General features: G+C 39.7%; 1 protein-coding gene across 7 annotated transcripts in view; it reads right to left on the reverse strand.

The window, feature by feature from the left end:
- DROSHA (drosha ribonuclease III) overlaps nt 1–21,817 on the reverse strand; it is a 127,871-nt gene that overhangs the window by 85,704 nt on the left and 20,350 nt on the right. For all 7 annotated transcript variants that reach the window (XM_086676407.1, XM_086676417.1, XM_086676419.1 and 4 more), the window contains 6 exons: nt 21,258–21,412; nt 18,234–18,314; nt 12,047–12,133; nt 9,752–9,838; nt 2,715–2,786; nt 1,069–1,150 (listed from right to left, as the gene is read on the reverse strand). In XM_086676407.1, the coding sequence (XP_086532533.1) occupies nt 1,069–1,150; nt 2,715–2,786; nt 9,752–9,838; nt 12,047–12,133; nt 18,234–18,314; nt 21,258–21,412 (564 nt within the window). The remainder of the gene's footprint in view (nt 1–1,068; nt 1,151–2,714; nt 2,787–9,751; nt 9,839–12,046; nt 12,134–18,233; nt 18,315–21,257; nt 21,413–21,817) is intronic.

The following is a 21,817-nucleotide window of genomic DNA, read 5'->3' on the forward strand; positions in this document are numbered from 1 at the left end:
CTTGTATTTTAATTCTGTTCTACTTTAATCAATACAACTGGGGGGAAAAGAGAGAAATGCCATTAAAAACTTGGTTTGAAAAGCCATCCATCAATACACTGTTTTAAAATTAGGTAAGTCGGGGCGCCTGGGTGGCGCAGTCGGTTAAGCGTCCGACTTCAGCCAGGTCACGATCTCGCGGTCCGTGAGTTCGAGCCCCGCGTCAGGCTCTGGGCTGATGGCTCGGAGCCTGGAGCCTGTTTCCGATGCTGTGTCTCCCTCTCTCTCTGCCCCTCCCCCGTTCATGCTCTGTTTCTCTCTGTCCCAAAAATAAATAAAAAACGTTGAAAAAAAAAATTAAAAAAATAAAAAAATAAAATAAAATTAGGTAAGTCAATGACTGATGGAATACAGATACTTCCAAAGGAATGAACAATTATCTAAGAACTAAATTTTGGGGGTGCCTGGGTGGCTCAGTCAGTTAAGCAATCATGAGCTCACAGTTCGTGAGTTCGAGCCCCACATCCAACTCTGTGCTGACAGCTCAGAGCCTGGAGCCTGCTTCAGATTCTGTGTTTCCCCCTCTCTCTGTCCCTCCCCCGTTCACACTCTGTCTCCCAAAAATAAATGTTAAAAAAAAAAAAATTTTAAAAAGAACTAATTTTAAACTGATACAGCTCAAAATGTATGTGTGTGTTTTGAAGGCTAACCAAAATTCTGTCTTAGTAAACTGTCATCTTAGAAGAAGTTTATTAGAGTAAAGGTCAATAAATTTAAAATATTAACTAATGAGATTTTCCCTAGTGCACATAAATCAAGGTAGTTACTGATAGTAACTGGTATCATCTTCTGAGGTATCATCAGATAATGGATAATGGTAATTTTAGCTAATGAACACTGTCAAACTGTATTAAAATAAGAACTTATTCACATCAAATGATAACAACTGTTCTTATGAATAATATACTTTTCCCTGGGTATTTCAAAAATAATGGAAATTTCAACTGTTTCCCCACTTTCATAAGTTTTTACACATATTACAATATTCTTTTATAAGCACTATACTTTTCTTTATATCCTATTATTTACCTTTAAGATTCCAGTCATACAATTCCAAAATATCTCTGAACAGGAATAACGAAAAGAGCTCAAGTCCTTTCACACAAAAATTCTGAAAAATAAACCAAAATCAAATTACTATACTACAGCAAATATATATCAACGAAAGATTCAACTTGTCCTAGTCAAGTGTCTTAAAAAATGTGTATTAAAACTATACTAAAATCATGTAATTTCCTAAAAAATATGGCCACTGTCCTATAAGAGCGAATTGGCTGGCTATATAAAGTAGGCAATAATGCCATTAGAATTCCTACAAAAATATGAACTCAGCCCTTCCAAACATACAAATAAAATGATGTGAAATTTAAAAATTAAAACCTTGTATTTTCCTAATCCACTTATAAATCTCAGAATTAGAATCTCCTAGGGACTTTTTGTTAATTCAAACTACACACACACACACACATACTGACAGGCTCTAATAGGTTTGTCCCCCAACCCTACCCCTGCTCACCCTTACCCTTCAAACACCCAGAATCACTATTACAGAGTTACCATAAAAAGAGGTCTTTTGTGCCCAAAAAAGTTCAAACTCTTAATGAAGGCAAATAAAGGGCTAAGAAAAACTACAAAACCTAGTACCAAAATTTCTCCCATCAACAAGCTTAACAGACGATATATTTACAAGTGAGACTTGTCTCCTAATTCTTCCCACTTGTCTTGCTCAGGGTTCACAAATCACCCTGTGTGAGATCACGCCAGAAGTCATCAACCTTTACAACAGCAAATGAAGGCTTATGACCTTAAAAATCAAAAGGAAGCAAAAAAGCCCTTTTAAGCTGGAGAATGAAGGGGTGGCCCCTTCTCTTTACTTTTTTTGAAAGACAGGTAGAATTCCCAGGACTCGCTCAGAATGAAGCAGGTACAAGCTAAGCATGTGTGTCGTGCTCGTCAATCCCCCTCAGTGCTCCACTGCCCGTGACAAAGCCGCACTGTTAAACAAGGTTCGCAAGAAGAGCTGGGGGCTCAGGAAATCGACCCCGACTCAACAAATGTTAAGTGCACAAGCTTGTTTGCTGTCTAGTTGCTATTTCTTAGTGTGATTTGTTGACACCACTAAATTCAAGATCAGGCAATGAATCATTCTGAGATTCGCATTAATCTTGCTTTGGAATTTTAAACCTCTTGCATATATTTAGATAAATCAGCTGCTGAGCATCCGCAATGAAAAACAATTAGGAAAAATATGTAAATATATGGGAAGAAAAATGAATCAAGCACTGATCTTGTCACTGGAGATAATGAATAAGATTATTCCAACAGCTATCAGATTCGGTTTCACTGTTCTAATTTCCTCTCCGATAACGACCAATAACCAAAATCTGTCCCCTTTTCCAAAACAAACTGGAAACAGATGTAAAGTTACCATCAGTAAATGCAACATGAGGAGAAAAAAGTTCCAAAACAGGTCAGTAGAAGTTGAAAAAGGACCCAAATTTTAACCTTGCTCCTAGAGCTACATCTCACTGCCCTTCCAACAGTGAACTCCACACTTTAAGGGCATTCCTATGGCAGATAGCCAGAGCTGACCAAGTTCAATGCTTTAAACAAATGAGTGTGAAATAAACAAAAGAGCAAACTATATGAAGCTATTAAATAACCTTTTCTCTTACCTCAGGCATCATCTCCTCAATGAAATGAATTGTGTAGTCTATGTTGAATCTAATTACTTTACACAGTGGAATCTGCAATAAGAAAAATGATAGGTTCAGTTCTTCCTTCACAGTACACATGCACTTGCTATCTGACCCAGAAGGCCATGAACCAAATGAGAAAGTTTCACCTTAACCTAAGCTGCTAACAGTACCATACACAGAGCTTTGACCACAACTGCTGGATTTGAATGGCAAGAACCCAGATAGCCTGGTCTCTATAGGAAGCCTGCATAATGTTGGTGCTTAATTAACTATCATGTTATTACATTAGCAGCAGCATAAATATGATAAGAACCCATTTAAACCAAATACATTGCCTCTAAAGTATTAATAAAACCACAATTAAATATTTCTTTTACTCAGGTTTTTAAAATCCTTCAGAAGCTTTAGCTCTTCAGGTACATCAGGGACAGCTGGATGACAACCCATTGGTTATAGATTCCTGTCACCAAAGTGCATATAACTCACTTTGAGTTTTGCTCCTGGCTCTGGAGCAAAAGCATACACAGTAATAAAAATAATAATAGCTAACAGTTATTGAGCCAGGCACTGTTGTACTACTTCACATACACCTATAAGATAGGCACAACTACTATCCCCACTGTACAGTGGAGGAAACTAAGGCAGGGTCATCAGCTACCTTGTCTAAGGCAAATGGGAGCTGGTAAATAAGAAAATTTTGCTCTAGACCACAGCTCTAAGGCACCAGAGAATACACCTTTCATTAGGTGTTCTAATACTCAAGGTCTGTGTGAAAATGAAGGAAGGCTCAGGTGAAATAAAACCACATCTATTTTGTTTGGTCATCAGACACTAGCCAAGGGCCTACATATAATAGGTTTTCCATAAGTATATTTTTCAATGAAGGAAGGAATGAGAGGGAAAGTGTGAGGCCACTGTAGTGTGTTAGCTGACTAGCTGGGGAAAATAATAGACTCAGAAGCCTAGAGATGTGTTAAGTAGGCTTTTCTGGCCATTCAATCTGCCCATAGATGATTTTATATAGATGCAATCTTTTTAGAAACCATAGCAACCAGAAACAAACTTTAATTCTACCACCAAAAAGAACGATAAGAAAAACAAAAATAGTCTTATAATGCCATCTGCTGGAAATGTGTTTCTCAGAAAAGAAGTTTAGTTCTTTGGTGCTTTTTCATTTTTTTTTAAGGATAGTGGCTAATTTGAGTGAAATTTATAGTTAACTCTAATAAGAAATCCAACTAACGTGATATACTAAGGCCACTATTATTCTTAAGCTCTTTATTCCTATAGCATATAAAAATATTTCAGTTACAAATGTGTGTATTACTCATATTTTTTAAATATTTATTTATTTCTGAGAGAGAGAGAGAGAGAGAGAGCGCACACGCGAGTGCGAGTTGGAGAAGGGGCAGAAATAGGGAGACACAGAATCGGAAACAGGCTCCAGGCTCTGAGCTGTCAGCACAGAGCTCAACGCAGGGCTCAAACTTACGAACTGTGAGATCATGACTGGAGCGAAGTCAGACACTTAATCAAATGAGCCACCCAGGTGCCCCTATTCATATTTTTAAATATCTATTCTTTGCTAACAATTATGCTAGGTTCGGAGTTACTCTAAAATAAGCCACAGCCTTTTTTAAAAGGCAAGAATCTAAAGAGGCAAACAGGCATGTAAACAAGTACAAATAGAATGCATACAATGTAACGTGTAAGTGCACCTGAAAACAAATAAGCAAACAAAAAAGTATAAAGTACAAAAGAACCAAAGAGGAGGTAACATCTGAGTTGAGTCTGCAAAGATGGGGAGAAATTTTCTAGGTCATCCAGAAAAATTAAGTTGGGAAAGAACAGGTGTTTAGTTTTTAGCAAGAAAGAGAAAAGGGAGCTGGGGAAGACTAAGTCTTTAAGCGGTTCAGGCGTGAAATACATGGAGAGAGAAGCAAGGAGATTTTAGACAGGAAAAGTATAAACTGTGTGCTACAGACTGTATAAACCATGTTACCGATTCAAGGCTTATCCTTATGGCAACGAGAGGTTACCCAAGTACTTTAAGTGAGAGAGTTTACATTTTGGATGGGCTGCTATGTAAACAGTGTGGCAATGGTTTATAGTAGAGCAACACCAGACACTGGAAGCCCAGACTGGAGTCTAATGAAAAAAACAGTCCAGGAGCCAAATGAAGAGAAGACTGGAAATAAAAGAGCAAATCTTAAACAAGGGAGATGTTAGTGAAATATACAATGACTGTTCTGATGTGGAAGTGAAAAAGGAAAGAGAGAATAATCTCTAGATTTCTGGCCTAATGAACAGATAAATCACAATGGCATTAATACAAAGAAATTCTTAGGGTGTCCTCTGAATACCTCAAATTCAGTATGTGAGGAAGAGGACAAGTTCAGTTTTGCATAGGTTGAAGGTGAGGTACTTGAGGGGATATCAAGGTGGATATGTCCAAAAGGCAATCTGAAATGTGAGTGTGGAGCACACGTCAAAGCCAAAAGTATCAATTTGATCAGAAGATGCATGGGAGGAAAAACCGTAGGTGAGACTGCATTACTCAGGAGAGAACATCCAGAAGAGAAAAGGACCAGAGCCCTTGGGAATAGCCCAAGAGGCAGTCAGCGAAAGAGCAAAAGTGTCAACTTGATTCCTCCTACCATGCGCAAAAGCAACTCCACTGGTCCTTTCCCATACCAACTAAAATCACTTCCTGGGATTCCTTCTTTGAGCTCTTCTCTTCTACATACTTTATTTTCTTTCTTTCATTTCTTTTTTTTTTTTTTCGAAAGAGAGAGAGAGAGTGAGAGCAAATGTGTGAGCTGGGGAAAAGGGCAGGGGAGGCGGGGGAGGGGGGTTGGTGGCAGCAGAGAGAGAATCCAAAACAGGCTCCATGCTCAAAGCGGAGCCAGACACAGGACTCAATCTCATGAACCAGGAGATCATGACCTGAGCCGAAATCAAAAGTCAAACAACACTTAAACAACTGAGCCACCCAGGTGTCCCTATACTTTATTTTCTTTTGGGCTCTCACCCACACCACTAGAGCTCTTGTGAGATATACAAATCTGGAAAGGCAAAGTCTCCTTTTCTATTCAAACCTTCATCTCTCTCTAAGACTCAGAGAATTTGTCATTTTTCTACATATGGCAAGCTCAATTTATTTCAAAACCAGTGGCCAATCAAATAATATAAATGCCTACCATTTCTTAAAACATGTTTGAATACTGACTGACACCAACTCTTATTTCATACTACCAAAAAGAAACAGAAAACACTCCCTAAACTTCTACATTCTAACTCTACTACTTCCAGGTGCTGGACAGCTAAATCCAGGGCAGTAAGACTACTAGAAATGGAAAGCCAACTAAAAGCAGGGGTTTTCTTGTGTTTTTGAGGACAGGACAAGACATGATGCATCTAATACATAGATCTTTATAACTTTAGTTATGTTGTCAAAATCTTTAATAATATCAGGTATTGCAAGTAATAGAAAATGTACTACATAAAAGGATAAAATTCTCCCAAATGCTCTATAGTTAGCCAACAAGGCTTTCAATCCACTTCAATTCAAGAAGATCTTAAGAAAACTTGTCAGAACTAGATTTGCTGAGATTCTAATGTTACCGTCATTTGCATGCCCTTCTTGCTGATATGCTCTCTCTAGCAAGAAAATGAATCAGATCAGTAAAGCGATTTAATAATTCTTTTTCTGGGAGGCTATTTCAAATTCAAGAGGCCTTTGATGGATCTAATCCCTATGAACTGTACAACATTCAGCTTAAAACTCGATTTATTTTATCAACATCTCTAACATAAATGATGAGGCTTATCTTCTCATTACAGAGTTAAGTTCTCAAATTTGGAGAACTTGAGTATTTATATAAAATATATGCTGAAGCCAGGAATTTTTTCAGACCTATCTTTTATTGCGTAACAACAGTAACAACTGCAATTAATGAAGCATTAGCAGCCTCTCAATGCCAAACCCTATGCTGACAGGCTTTTTAAAAAGTGCAAAGAATCACTCATCCAAGGTCACATAAATATTAAGAATTGGCTTAAAAAAAAAAAAATTAGAAGAAAGACACAAACCAAGGTCTGACATACTACCCGAAATAAGAAATGCCAACATGTATCATGTGCCAAAAAACATGACAAACACTTTTCATGTGTCCTCTCATTTATTTTTCCCAGAAGCTGGTAAGATTGCTACAACTAATACTTCTATCTTACAAATAAGAAAATCAAGGATTATAAAGATTGAAATGTCAAACCATACAGCTAGTAAGTGGAATTCACTAATGTTTAAACCCCTGGTTTCTCTGGAGCCACAATGCTTTCCTCCTTTGATTAAGGTGAGCCTGAAAGTTAAGATGAGATTACTTGTTTTTTTTTAAGTTTACTTATTTTAAGAGAGACAGAGAGAGAGAGCAAACAAGGGGGAGAGGCAGAGAGGGAGAATCCCAAGCAGGCTCCAAGTGGTCAGTGCAGAGCCCTATGCAGGGCTCAAACTCACAAAACCATGAGGTCATGACTTGAGCTGAAATCAAGAGTCAGATGCTTAACTGAATGAGCCACCCAGGCACCCCGGAGAGAAATAATCTTAAGCAGGCTCCATGTTCAGTGCGGAGCCCGACACGGGGCTTGTTCCCCATGACCCTGGGATCATGACCCGAGCCGAAATAAAGAGTCGGACGTTTAGCTGACTGAGCCACCCAGGCATCCCAAGATCTATACTACTTCTAAGGAAGTAAGAGATAAGATAGATAACTTTAAATATTTTCATAGTAACTAAATTATTTATATTTACAAGCCCACTGAGGGGAAAAAAGAAATGTATTATGTTGGGGGAGCTGGGCTATAGGACTTCCAATGGCCTTTCCTACTCTGAGACTATGAGGTTTGGTGTAACAAAAGGTTGGAGTGCCTGAGACATTAAAAAAAAAAAAAGTAAAGAAACCATCAAAATTCAAAATCCTTTTAGTGGCTTTTCATAAAGACTATTAAAGAATGGTTCAATGTAAAATTTTGTAACTGTGTTGTGATGGATGTTACTAAACTTCCTGTGGTGATCATCTCACAATATGTACAGATGTTGAATCATTACACTATGCACCTGGAATATAATGGTATATGTCAATTATATCTCAGAAAAAGAATGGTCCAACATTACATTCGTTTCTATATTATGGTCCACACTGAAGGTAGATGTTATATATATTATCAAATGATTTTATTTTTATATTTAGAATGTAACTATCTTCTAAAGAAAATTCTCTAGGATAAAATATATGATGAAGAAAAATTCCATTAAAAAAACAATCTGATTTGGGGCACCTGGGTGACTCAGCCGGCTGAGTGTCCGACTTCAGCTCCGGTCATGATCTCATAGCTCGGGAGTTCAAGCCCCATGGGCTCATACTGTCAGGCTCTGTACTGACAGCTGAGAGCCTGGAGCTTGAAAATTCTCTAGGATAAAATATATAGTAGAGTAAGAAAAATTCCATTAAGAAAACAATCTGCTTTGGGGCACCTGGGTAGCTCAGTCAGTTGAGCATCCGACTTCGGCTCAGGTCATGATGTCACAGCTTGGGAGTTCCAGCCCCACAGCTCGCAAGCTGTCGGGCTCTGTACTAACAGTTGAGAGCCTGCAGCCTGCTTCAGATTCTGTCTCCGTCTCTCTCTCTGCCCCTCCTCTGCTCTCTCTCTCTCTAATATAAATAAATATTAAAAAAATCAAAAAAAAAAGAAAAGAAGAGAAGAGAAAAGAAAAGAAGAGAAAAGAAAAGAAAAAAATACTTTAAATTAGTATCACTACTGGGGTACCCGGGTGGCTCATTCAGTTAAGCATCTGACTTTGGCTCAGGTCATGATCTCGCGGTTCATGTGCTCAAGCCCTGCGTCAGGCCCTGTGCTGACAGCTCAAAGCCTGGAGCCTGCTTCAGATTCTGTGCATGCGTGCGTGTGTGTGTGCGTGTGCATGTGTGTCTCTCTCTGCCCCTCCCCCGCTCGTGCTCACACTCTCTCCCTCTCTCAAAAAATAAACAAACATTAAATAAATAAATTAGTATCACTATTATAGAATCATGTCTACTTATAAAGAAAAAAGAATGACAGAAAGGAACAAAGTTAGGCAAATTTTATTCTTTACTCTCCAATGGAACAGAATTTCACATTTTGAGTAAACAGCACTTAAATAACTTTTTAAACTGCAAATGTAATTTCTTATAACCAATTCAGAAAGGATTTAAAGAACATTGTATTTTAATGCAGGCACATCACGGCTATATAATTTAGTAAGTTCTACAACAGCATCTAGACTGGGTAAAGTATACTGCTGTACTGCCTTTTCGAGCTGCCAGCAAATTGTACTCTATGTCCAACTAGAATACGGAAGAAGACAATTACCAAGACTGTTAGCTTTGAAAGAGAAAGATTTTGACTCATAGATACAGAACTTCCCATTTGAACCAATTACCAACAAAGCAGCTTTAATGCCTATATAAAAATATCACAGATCTGTATGTCAGACCAAATCTCTTAAAGAAGACATAGTCCTGGGATTTGAAAGCAGAAACTTGTATGAAATTAATTCAGGGTCCAAATGTCCTGTACACAGCGCTATTTCTTTTTCTATAGCTCCAAGACTAAATAGCCGCTCCTTAAAACTTTCCAACCTTCTTCTGAAGGACACCCAACTCAAAATAGCTTCAACACATTAATCCACAGTTTATCCTTCTTTTTCAATCTTTCACACTCTCAAAATGTTATTCTGACACATGTTTACTTACACCATTTAATGTAGACCAAACCTGTGACTCATTAGCACAGATGTCACACCCCCACCTGACACAAACCGCTGCAGACTTCCTGCAGCTCATGCAGAGGAACACAAAGTAAATGTTACTTAGAAGCCAGAAGAAAAAAATTTATTTTGACTTTTAGAGGGAAAGAATGAAAAGAAAGAAGAGGGTACAGGAAAGGAGAAAGCCAGTCAATTAGAACATACTTACATTGGTCAGGGGGGCATGTGCAAACATAGAAAATCCTTCAAAGATATACTCATGATCATCATATTCTATAACAGTTGGTCTGTCGGTCTGAAAACAAACAGAAACGCAAAGCATGAATTAAATAATATAATTTGCATGTGCAGAAATCCATAAGAATACAAAGCTATCAACAATGGACTCCACTGACATTTTTCTAAACTCCAGGGACAACTTTATACAAAAGTTTAATTTTAGGTGGAATTCTCTTGGTTGGTGGAATTCTCTAGCTTCAATAATATTTACATACTGAGACTATCAAAATGTTTATTATGGGTATCATAAAGGAGAAAAAGGCTATATGGCTTCATTTTCTAGGAACTTGTTGTATTTAATCCCACAATACTACCAGATCTATTCTTACTGAACTATATTTCTGACCTAACAAAAGTCCTAACAAGAACAAGATAATAGCACAGTCAACTCAAAGCTCAAACTGGAAAAAAAACTCAGGATCACGATAGTCAAGACTAGCAACCACCTGAAAGTCTCTGAAAGACGTCAGGGTGCCACAGGCACAACCCCTCAGCACGCATTCCCAGGCCCTCCAAAGAGAAGCTACCCACCACACACAGTTACAAATCAATTCCCACATAATATCAAAAACATTAATTATCTGAAAATTCAATCTGTGATTAAAACATACAATTGTTAATCTAAGTGTATGAGATTCTCTTCCTTATGCTATTCTTATAACCCACCATTTTTAATCCTAGATGCTAACTATGGAACTAATTATCAAGACTGGTAACTTAAAAGACAGTTTTTAACACAGGTATTGAACATTATTCTTTTAAACATTATATATACGTGAAGAATGGAAAGAACACGCTAAAGAATATCCACATGTACATTAGTTGTTTTGTACATTAGTAACATAATATTACTGTTAACTTTCTATTCGGATATCTCTAAATAAAGCTGGTCTAAATTAAATATAATAGAAAGAACTTCTGACAAGATAATAAGGTATAGCCACTTTGGAAAACAGCTTGGTAGTTCCTTAAACATACTTACAACGTGACCCAGCAACTCTAGTCCTAGGTTCATACCCAAGAGAAAAGAAAACATACACCCACAGAGAAACGTCTACAAATTTACAGCAGCATTATTCGTAAGAGCCCCAAAGTGGAGACTAGCCAAATGTTCGTCAACTCGTAAACAGGTAAATGTAGTATATCCATATAAGGGAATATTATTTGGCCATTAAAAAGAATGGAGTTTTATGTTACAACATGGGTGAATCTTAAAAACATGCTGAGTGAAAGAAGCTAAATCACATTTTCTATGATCCCATTCACATGAAATATCTAGAATAGGCTAATGATAGAGGCAGAAAGTCTCTTAATAGTTGTTGAAGGCTGAGGGATACAAAAGAACTGACTACATTAAGTACAGGGTTTCTTTTCAGGATGATGACAATGTTCTGAAATTAGATTCCGGTGATGGTTTCACAATTCTGTGAAAAGAATTACAACTGAAGTATACACTTTAAATGGGTGAATTTATGGTATATGAATTATCTCTCGATAATGTTAAAATATATAATCACTAACAATCTAATTTTGAAATTGAAATCTCTGGATACAAGTAACCAGAATTAATAAATTATGCACTGTGAAAGACAACAAAGTGCAACAGCCAACAGTCATGCACACTGCAGTCAAACTGTCTTAAATCCTCACTCAACCCTTACTATCTGAATAATCTTGAGCAAGTTACTTAACCTCAGAGTAAAACGTGGACTACTGCTCCATCTGTATAGTGGGGATAATAATTCTACTTCATTGGTTTGTTGTGAGAAAAAAGTTAACACATGTCAAATACTTAGAGTGGTTCCTGGTACCACAGTTGATAAATATTAGGTATTACTACTATTGTCATAAATACAATAGACCTTCTTGATTGCTAGCTTATATTAGCTATTCACGGATTTTTAAGAGATGCAAAAGTGTTCTGTGCATTCTTCCAACTCCCATAGCTCCAATGAATAGCTCCAAAAGTCATGGCTATTATGTATGTGGCTACTATGTGGTACTGACGACATAACTGAAAAAAAGGTACAGAAAGTAGTACAGTGAGAGGAAGCAAAATAAAAGTCATTATGATAAAGGCCAATTTTATCAAAAATAAAATATTTTTTAAAGAAAATTTAAAAAATGAATCAGTACTGAATCTATTCACATTTTAACTTACTTGCACACATTCAACCTATTTACATTTTAAAACAAATGAAATCTGATTTTGTTAGGAACTTACCAAAAAGTTTGTAGGAGGGGAGACTGTAATTCGATAGTGGAAAAGCCTGCCAGCATTGTTGGTCATAGGGCGACAGGGCTTGATGGCCTGAGGGGGGAACCAAAAGTGAGTTTAAAAGTAAAGTAGCAAATTATTTTTATTCAAAAATAGACTGTATTTTCTAGATTCACGTCTGACAAAAGAGGTTTTAAATGTGTTCCTTCACAGGTTGGTAGGAAGAACAGTATTAACAAGATGAGAAAGGACTGCCCGGTCACCAGTATTTAACCTATTTCCTCATGTGCAATAACAGGAGTTCAGACAACATAAAGAACTTTCTAGATCTAAATTTCTCTATCTTCCTCTTATTTGTAAAATAACACAATAATTGACCTTTGGCTAAACTCCCAATATACTAAAAAAAAAAAAAAAAAAAAAGGGAAAAATAATCTCGAAAGTAATATCAGGTTTTGATAGGGGGAAAAAAACAGTAAAAGGATCAAATATGCTGAGTAAAATTAGAAGGTTCCTGAAACGAAGAACACATGAGAGGTGGCAGAATAGGGTATGCATGGAGGTCAAGATGGGAAAAGGAAAACATAAACTGATGCTTTTTTTTTGCTCTCCTTCCTTGGATCACCACGAGGTTGACAGGGGCTGTTAGGACTGACTCATAGTCCAAATAATCCCTCTGTCCAGTCTTGCTTACACACTCTTCCCCTCCCAGGCAAAGATCCCTAAGAAACACTGGGCACCCAAACTTCATCTTAGCATCTGCTTCTGCAGAATCCAGTGTGTGTAGCTCCAGGTATGAACCAAGAAAACCAGAGACAAGAAGGGATTTTGGATCTGAATCACTTAGCACCCACTGGCAATGAGGACCCCATCAAGGTGGTAGTTGGAGTCCCTGGCACCAGATGGCAGGCCAACTGAAACTTTCAAAGATGGTGAATTGGGAGAGTATACGAGCGGAAGCAGATGCAGTGTACCAGGTACTTAAGACTATGGAGAAAATGCGTGCTATAAGTATAATGGTATAGACAGCTACTGCTAAGCACCACTGACGCTGCACTAAGCCCCTCAAACTTTAGTGTGCTTTGAGATCACCTGGACAGCTTGCTAAATCTCAGATTGCTTGCTCCCCACCCCAGGGTTTCTGATTCAGCAGATGAAGAAGGCTACAAAACTGCATTTCTAAGAGGTTCCCAGGTAAAGCTGATGTTTGGAGAACCAGTGGTCCACAGAAATGTAACAGGAGATGGGGAGGAAAGGCAAGTGGAAGCCAGACGGACTGTTCGAGGCACACAAAGAAGCTCTTGTTACCTGCAGGGATCAGTCCAAGAGGACCAGGACCAAGTGCAGGGTCAGAATTGGATGGACCCTAAAGAAAATTACGGCCAACCAAGGTACTGACCAAGGGAAGAGACCTGGAAACCTGAGATGAGGACATACAGGTTTAACTCCTCAGACTCCCTGAAACCTTTTGCCTCTTCAGACGTGGACCATCCCTGTCTACTAAGAGCAAGCACTCACCTGTGTCTAAAGGCAATGTCCCTGTAAGGCAATACTACCTCCCCCTGTCCCAGCACCCATCAGTCTCCCCTCCCGGCCAACAGACCTATAATTAGGTCACAGCATAACCCAGCTGGGGAGGTGCTGAGAGGAGAGGTTATATCCCAAAGGAACTGCAAGAACTAGTCAGCATGTGCCAGCAGCAAGAGTCTGCACGGGACCAGATGAGAGTGGTTGACCAACAGGGCCAGAACAAAACAGTAGTTAGGAAAGAGTTAATTGACTTGGGAACATTCAGGATTCAAGGACACCAGATGTCAGGAACTGCCTACTAGGATGTCTCCTAAAAGCATGAAAAAGCAATGGCCCACGATGAGTGAAGTTAAAATGCCAAAACTGCTGTAACACAGAAGGAAGTAGTTCAAAGACTCAAGGAAGTGGGCACATTGGAATAGATATATTATCTGTAACTGAAAAATACACCAGATTCTCATATTCCGTGGGAAGGCCCAGAGCACATGCCAAAGGCCAAAAGGAATGTGTTGGTGAAGGGGCACCAGCCTCACTAGGAAGATCAGTGGTGGCCTTCTCTGCAGGCCAGGGCTGACTGTAAGAGAGGTGGTCACAGAGCAGAGCTTGCTGATAGCAATGTGGATGACAAGACTCTGAAACAAGGGAGGCAAGATGATGGGACTAATTGTTAGAAACCAGGTCTCATTATAACCAGCAAAATCAAAGTAGCAACCAAAGGGGTCTGGCTCACAGGGAGTCACGGAAGTAGTTAACAGAACATGGTGTCCTTAGGTAAAATGAATGGGTAGCTAGCAAAAATAATACTTAGTTTGTACCACCAGAAGAATCAAGAAAGGATAACCAAGAGGCTGAAGGTAGGCTGCCCCAATAGAAAGTCATGATCCCTTACCCAGTTCCAGGCCTACAGGAGGAAGGGGGCCCTACTAGACCTGGACAGGACAGGACAACCCTGTCCTTCCACCAAAGGGTATACAGTCATTTACCCAAATAACTGTACGTTGGGAAAAGGGGAATCCAGAGTGTTCAAGGAGTGTTGGACACAGCATCTGAATCAACACTGATACTTGGAGGAGACTAGATATATCACCCTAGTACACATGAGAGTGGGTGATATAAAGCTAAGGTAACAAATGGAATCTTGGTCAAGGTCTGGCTTAACTAGGTCCACTGACTACACAGATCTGCCCAGTGAGTGTTTCCCCTTGTCCCTGAATGTTTCATTGTCTTTGACAAAACTGGCAGATGGCACCACTCCACACTGGGTCCTTGCTCTAGAAGAGGAGTAAGAGCCATCATAATGGGAAAGGTCAAGCAGAAACCACCGAAGTTACCGCCATTCCCAACACAGGTATCAAAAATAGTATCACTCTGGGGGAATGGTGTAGATTAGTGCCATCCTTAAGGATCCAAAGACTCAGGAGTGACGATCTTCATCATAGCTTTGTTTAACAAATGGATCCTGGAGGATGACTACAGACCACCACAAGCTCAACCACGTAGAACCTCGGACTGTACCAGCTGCACCAGGTGCTACGGCATAGAGCTGATTAATATGAGCCCAGGTACAAAGTGTATAGGAACTGATTTGCTGAATGTATTCTTTTCCATCCCAATCGGAATGAAGATAAGAAATGGTTCGCATTCTATGTTTATTCACACAGAAAAGACAACATTTACAGTTTTGCTGCCAGGCTGTATTAACTCTCCCACTCACTGTCACAACAGTCCAAGGAACTCTTGACCTTCTGGACATACTGCAGAACATTGTAATGTTCCACTACATCTATGACATCATGTTTATCATCTAAAAGCCCTGGCAAAGCACACGTGCTCTGGAGGGGGAGAGATAAACCCCACCAAGACTCCAGGGTCTACCACAGCCACACCATTTTTAAGAGCCAATGATCTCAATACCAAGATATCAGTCCAAAGTAAAAGACAAATGATTGCATTGTCCACCTCCTACAATGAAGAAGAAAGCACAACACCAGGCGGGCCTCTCTGGGCTCAGGGGGCAGTATACCCCCACCCAGGGATATTGCTGCAGCCCACTCACAGAGTGGCACAAAAAGCAGCCAGCTTTGAGCGTGGCTCCAGCGACAAAGGCTTCGGCAGTTCCAAGCTGTAGTGAGAGCAGCCCTGATGCAGGGGCCAAAATACTCAGCAAATCCTACATTGTTGGCAGGAAAAGATGCTGAGGGGAGTCTGCGGCCATACTGGGAGAATCATAATGCTGGTATGTGGGATTCTGGGGCAAAGCCATGCCATCTGTAGTAAAGAATTATATGCCTTTGAAAAACAACCCCCAGTGTGCTAGTGGGCCATGGTGGATATGGAAGGCACGGCCAAGGGACAGAAACAGACATGTGGCTGAAGTGCCCATCAGAAGCTGGGTTCTGTCAGTCTCACCCAGGCAGAAGTTTGGAAGGGACCAGCAACATTCCATCCCAAGACAGAGGCCGTACGTCCAGAATCAGGCACACACAGGAGCAGCAGGCACAAACAAGCTGCGCAAGCAGGTGGCCCACCACTGCTGCACGAGCGCCCCTCCCTCAGCCGATGGCTGAGGACAGAAGGATGAAAGCAGAGGGAAAAGCCCAAGCTTGGTTTGCAGATGAGTCTGTCAGGGATGGGGGAGCAAGCCAAAGACGGACTGTGCCACAGCCTCGTTCAGGGAGGAATATGAAAGACAGCGATGAGGAGAAGTCTTCCCAGTGAGCAGAGTTTCAGGCAATGTACCTGGTCATCCACTTTGTGGGGGAAAAGTAGCCTGAGGTTAGAATATAGATGGACTCATGGCAGAAGCAAGTGGCCATGCCAGCTGGTCAGAGGCCTAGAAGGAAAAAGATTGGAAGATGAGGGATAAGAAAGTCTTGGGGTAGAGGTGCCTGGCTGGCTAAATCGGTGCAGCATGTGACTCTTGATCTCAGGGTTTTGAGGTTGAGCCCCAGGCTGGGTATAGAGATTACTTAAAAAATTGTTTTAATCAAAAAAAGAAAGGTCTTGGGTAGACCTGTGAGTGAACAAGTGGGAGTGAGTGATGCCAAGTGTACATCAGACAGCACACACCACAGAAGAGGTACTAAACCACCTGACTGACATATGACTCGGTCAGATGGAGTCAGCCAGCCTCAGCTGTCAGCTACCCAGAGTTGACAGTATGGGCACATGAATGAAGTGGCCACAGTAGCACATGAGCCCAACAGCATGGACCTGACTTATCAAGGCTAAGCTGGCTAAGCTGACTGTCAACGCCCAACATCCAACAGGCCATCTACAATGACCAATGATGGGCCCCTCAAATGGCACCATTCCTTGAGGAGACCAACCTGCCACTTAGTATGCACTTGATGACATAGGCCCCATCGATCTTGAAAGGGCCAGGAGTTTGCTCTCACAGGAATAAACATGTACTGAGTATGGGCCTGTCTTCCCACAGGTCTTCAGTTAGCACAGCCAGCCACCTGGATCTTCCTTCAAGGAAGGGCCTGCTGCCCAGCTGTGAGGACAGCAGACAGCCTATAGCTACCAGCTCTTTCAGGGTCTGCCTCTGCTACAGAGCCCCCTCCCCCAAGATCATGCCCTTCCTGGGGCAGCCTGCTTAGGGACAGAGGGCAGTGGGGGTGTGAAGGCTATGCCAGCCTGATCTAAGACAATTCCAGTAATTCTGGCTTTAAGACACCTGTCCATAACTGGTGAACTTCTCCCTTTGCTCAATCCTGCCTCCACTCTCTTCTTGCCTAAACCCCATGAAACATCTCACATCGCAAACTCTACTGCAGCACCCGCTTTCAGAGAGCCGCGTCTGAAGCACAGGTGTGGACACTCACAAGGTGCAGATCCTGTCCCTCAGTTCCTAGCTACACTTGCTGGTACTCAAAGACAAATGAGGTAAAAGCAAGGAAGTGGTTAAAAATATCCATCATTGTCTCATAGTCTTGATTCTAATTATTATTATAGCCCCAAACAAGTTTTAAATAGTAATTAAGGATTTACATATACTATTTTTAAATATAATGTGCTGAATCATTAAGTGACAATCTGGGATTAATAAGAGTAACATAAAATAAAAGATGGCGGAGGGAAATGATGGAAAATCATTGAAAGGGAGCAACTACATGTAACTCTATGATATAAAGTATTCAACTCATTCGGTTCAACATATCTGGAGTGTCCTTGATGAACCAGGGGATGGGGCACAGGGTAAAACAGTTCACACACCACTCAGTCAGTGAGGACAAAAGACTAACAAAGACTAACGGAGACAACAGCAGACCCTTACATACCCCAAAGGTAAGAGAACACGTGCCTTAGTAAGATCATTTTTCCAAAGTAACTCATAACCATTTATAAGAAAACATGAAAAATTTCACTGTATGCACAGTTTTAAGATATGAATAACAACAAAAACCCCTCAAATACACCCTGCCTATTTCAAATAATGAAACTTCCAAACATTTTTAAGTTTCCTTGATAACATTCCCTACTCCCACCCCAAAACCCAAGTACTTTTCTTCTCCAATTATCAGTAACAGAGACTATTAGGGGAAGATAAAAAGACTATTTTGATGGTATTATTTCATTTATGGGAAAAGAACAGCAACAGCATCTGTCTACTTCTGGCTTCTCAGCACTTACAAATATAATAACCCAAATCGGTTACCTCTTCTCCAGGATAAATGCTGTGCCTAATTCCTGTGCGTCTCGCTTTGGCGCTGCATTTGCAGAGTGGCCCATCATTCATCTGTCAGAAACAGAATGTAATTCTTTTTTATTGGGGGGAAAATCCACACCATGCACAATGATGCCTCAGAAACTGTGTGGGTTTTAATGTCATGAGTACGGAAGTTCTGAAGAGGCTGTCATGGTTAGAAGATTAAACGGATGTTCCAAAACCAATAAAGCTGCAAACTGTCTATATTGTCTGATAAAGGGAAACTGTATGACACCGCTGGATTCCCAAGTTATTTGTGCAACCAAGCAGAAAATATCAATGTCACTGCACTGTTTGCCCCCATCTTCTCTTACCACTTTTCAGTGTGTTTCTCCTATTTCTTATTTCAGGAAAAATGACTCTTTCACAAAAGAAAAGAATATTTTATACCCTGAAGGAACACACAGAATGCTTTGAAGGTGACCTCCAGATTTAATGTTTCCAAAAGAGAAACCTAAACGTATCCAAAGCAGAGGGGGGAAAAAAATGCCACTAGAAGCAGAGTAGCATTAGCTCAGTGCTAATCAGGTGAGTCAACATCTGTTTTTTCACCTGAATTCGTTTTACTGCCATGAACTGCACCCACATGATAAGATGAGTGAATAATTCCTGAGCGCCTCTTGGGCAGAAAGATGGTTGCTAAGCATTGTGGGGGGAAGGAGGGTGACAAATAACTCAGGTATTCAAGGAATATTTATTCTATACAGGAGAGATAACATACATATGATATACTTAGTAATTTAAAGAAAAAGGAAAAAAGTCCAGGTGGAGATACCACTGGCTTCAGAAACAAAATGTGAAAGGCAGAACAGGACAGGAGAAGAAGATGGCTATTCTACACAAGGCACCAGCATGAGAAAAAAAGGGAAGGAAGAAATCCTATGTTATGCTCCAGGGACATGAGACCCATCTAAACAGAATAGATCATTTACGTCAGCAAGAAGACTACAGAAGCAGAACTGAGGTCAAAATCATCAAGGGCTTTAAAAGCCAGTTTCGTGAGTTTATTCAATACAGATGGTAACAGTGAATCAAAAGAGAGACCAGAGAGCATCAGTTTGGAGAAGGGAGAATCCATCTCTCACTTTCTCGGTATTATTATAAAATATGTATGTGTTAATATGTATATGTTATATATATACGTATATATATACATATGTATGTACACAACACACACATAACACACGTTTCTTTAAAGTTCTAGGGATTTATAACTCACATCCAAGGAAAATGTCTCAATAAAACTTTGAAAAGAAGTATTAAAATGAAAAACTATAACTTTCTTTATCCTTTTGTGAAATCTAAGGCTTCAGGTAGCACAGCAGAGGAATAACATTGCTATGTAAAAAAAAAAAAAAAAAAAAAATCACATTAAGATATTATTCAGGGGCACCTCAGTGGCTCAGTTAACCCTCTAACTTTGGCTCAGGTCGTGATCTCATGGTCTGTAGGTTTGAGCCCACGTCGGGCTCTGTGCTGACAGCTCAGAGCCTGGAGGCTGCTTCAGATTCTGTGTCTCCCTCTCTGCCCTTCCCCAGCTCATGCTCTCTCTCTCTCTCTCTCTCAAAAATAAACATTAAAAAAAGTTATTATTCAAAGTAACAGTTGGCAAACAGTGATGTGATGGGATTCCTTCAAAAATCACAACACACTCCTAATGCTGGTCAGTAGAAAAATCACTTCATCCTCACTGATTTGCAAGGATGTAGACAGACATCCTAATTCCTGCCTTTTACCAGTCTTGGCCCCAGTGCAAATCAGCACTTGACAAGGTTCAACTATACAGAGGACATGAAACTAAACAGTAAACAGAAGAGTGAGACTATCTATATTGGAAGCCTCTGTAATCTCTAATAAAAATAAGAATGGACATAAACTGAGGGATAGGCTTCCTGATAGAACTATGTGCATTAAAAAGACCACACACGAGGAAAGGGGAGGGACAACTAATGGACACAGGATTTCTTTCCAGGGAAACAAAAATGTGCTAGAATTAAATTGTGATGATGACTGTTAAATCTTGTGAACAGAAACACAAAAAATGAATTGTATACTTTAAGTGTGTAAACTGGATGGTATGTGAATTATAACTCAGTAAAGCTATTCACAGAGATCATATACATGGTTAATAAGTCAAAGTAAGTTTCAAAACACATTTGCAATTTTTAAACATTTCTGCTCAATTCCAAGAGAGCAAAAAGCACCACAAAATACATTTCTGTTCAGGTACTCCAACTATATTAATTGTATAAAAAAAAAATCCAACAAACCACTTAGATAGCAGTCATCTAATAAGAACCAAAAAAGCATTCAAATTAATATAAAGTATCTTTTTATAGGTGTATGTTTTATTAAGCTTAATAACTTCATGTGCATTAAAGATACTATTTTTGCAGGTGTTGTATATTTGTAAAATAAATCTTTTATAAAGATACTATTTGGTATTAAGTATTACTTCATAATAAAACAGTAAGTAAAAATAAAATGATTATGTCCAGCCATGACATCGTTAGCTCAAAAATGCTTAATAGGAAAAGAACTTATAAGTAATTATGACTATTACCAGCTAAGAAATATGAAGTCTTACAGGACTTATTGTTTACTATATTGCTGCAAGATACCTTCCAGATGAATTGCTTTTAAAAACACCTACAAGTGCTCTCTCCCTCAGCCTACCATTTGTCTCTTTCCGTTTACTGCAACTTTAATGAGGCAGCACCATTATCCTGCTCCCTAACATGGAATTTACAAACATCGTCAAACATGATTCAAGAGACAGTTGCTCTGGTACTTATGCTTTGGTGCCGAACTCTGAAGCTGAAGAGGAATAAGCTCTGAGGGATGACACACAACCCTGAGAGTAAAATTCAGTTTTCATACTAGCCAACATGCATATTCTGAGCCCGGAGTCATAAATGTGATGTGTGGGTTTGCAACCTTTGTAGCAAGAACACGGCATAAAAACATGCACACCTGGCCTGGGTCATTGTACCAAAGTTCATCGTGAAGTCGGTCAGGGTGGGCTTTTTTACGTTTTATTTCCGCAATGACATCAAAAACTTCAGAGTCTGAGCTGCTAGAACAGGTGCTGTCCTCATCAGACTCACATTCGGATTCACTGGAACTCTCTAAAAGAGGGCAAGGGAAAACAGAGAAGATGAAGAAATTTACAATTGTTTTTTCTTTCAGTAAACATTTGGGAGCCTATTCCACACCAAGCACTCTGCTAGGCAATACCAGGAAAATAATGCAGCCCATACTGCTAAGTCACAATCTAGTTAAGAAAGCAATGAAAACAAGAGTTTTAGAGAAAGACCTAATGAACAATGCCAGGGAAAATGCAAACCACAGCAGCGGTATGGAGTCTCACATTTAAAAAGGTGTAGTAGTAAAATAATAATAATAATAATAATAAATAGATAGATAGATAGGTGTAGTAATTCAGAAAAGGGCGAGTCTACCCTGACTCAGGTCACTGAGATTTCCTGGAAGAGGTGCACATGACCCAGGCACACGGATGGGGTGGAGTTTGG

This window comes from Puma concolor, chromosome A1, assembly GCF_028749965.1.
Source record: "Puma concolor isolate L17-30 chromosome A1, mPumCon1.1.hap2, whole genome shotgun sequence".
NCBI classification, from domain to species: Eukaryota; Metazoa; Chordata; class Mammalia; order Carnivora; family Felidae; genus Puma; species Puma concolor.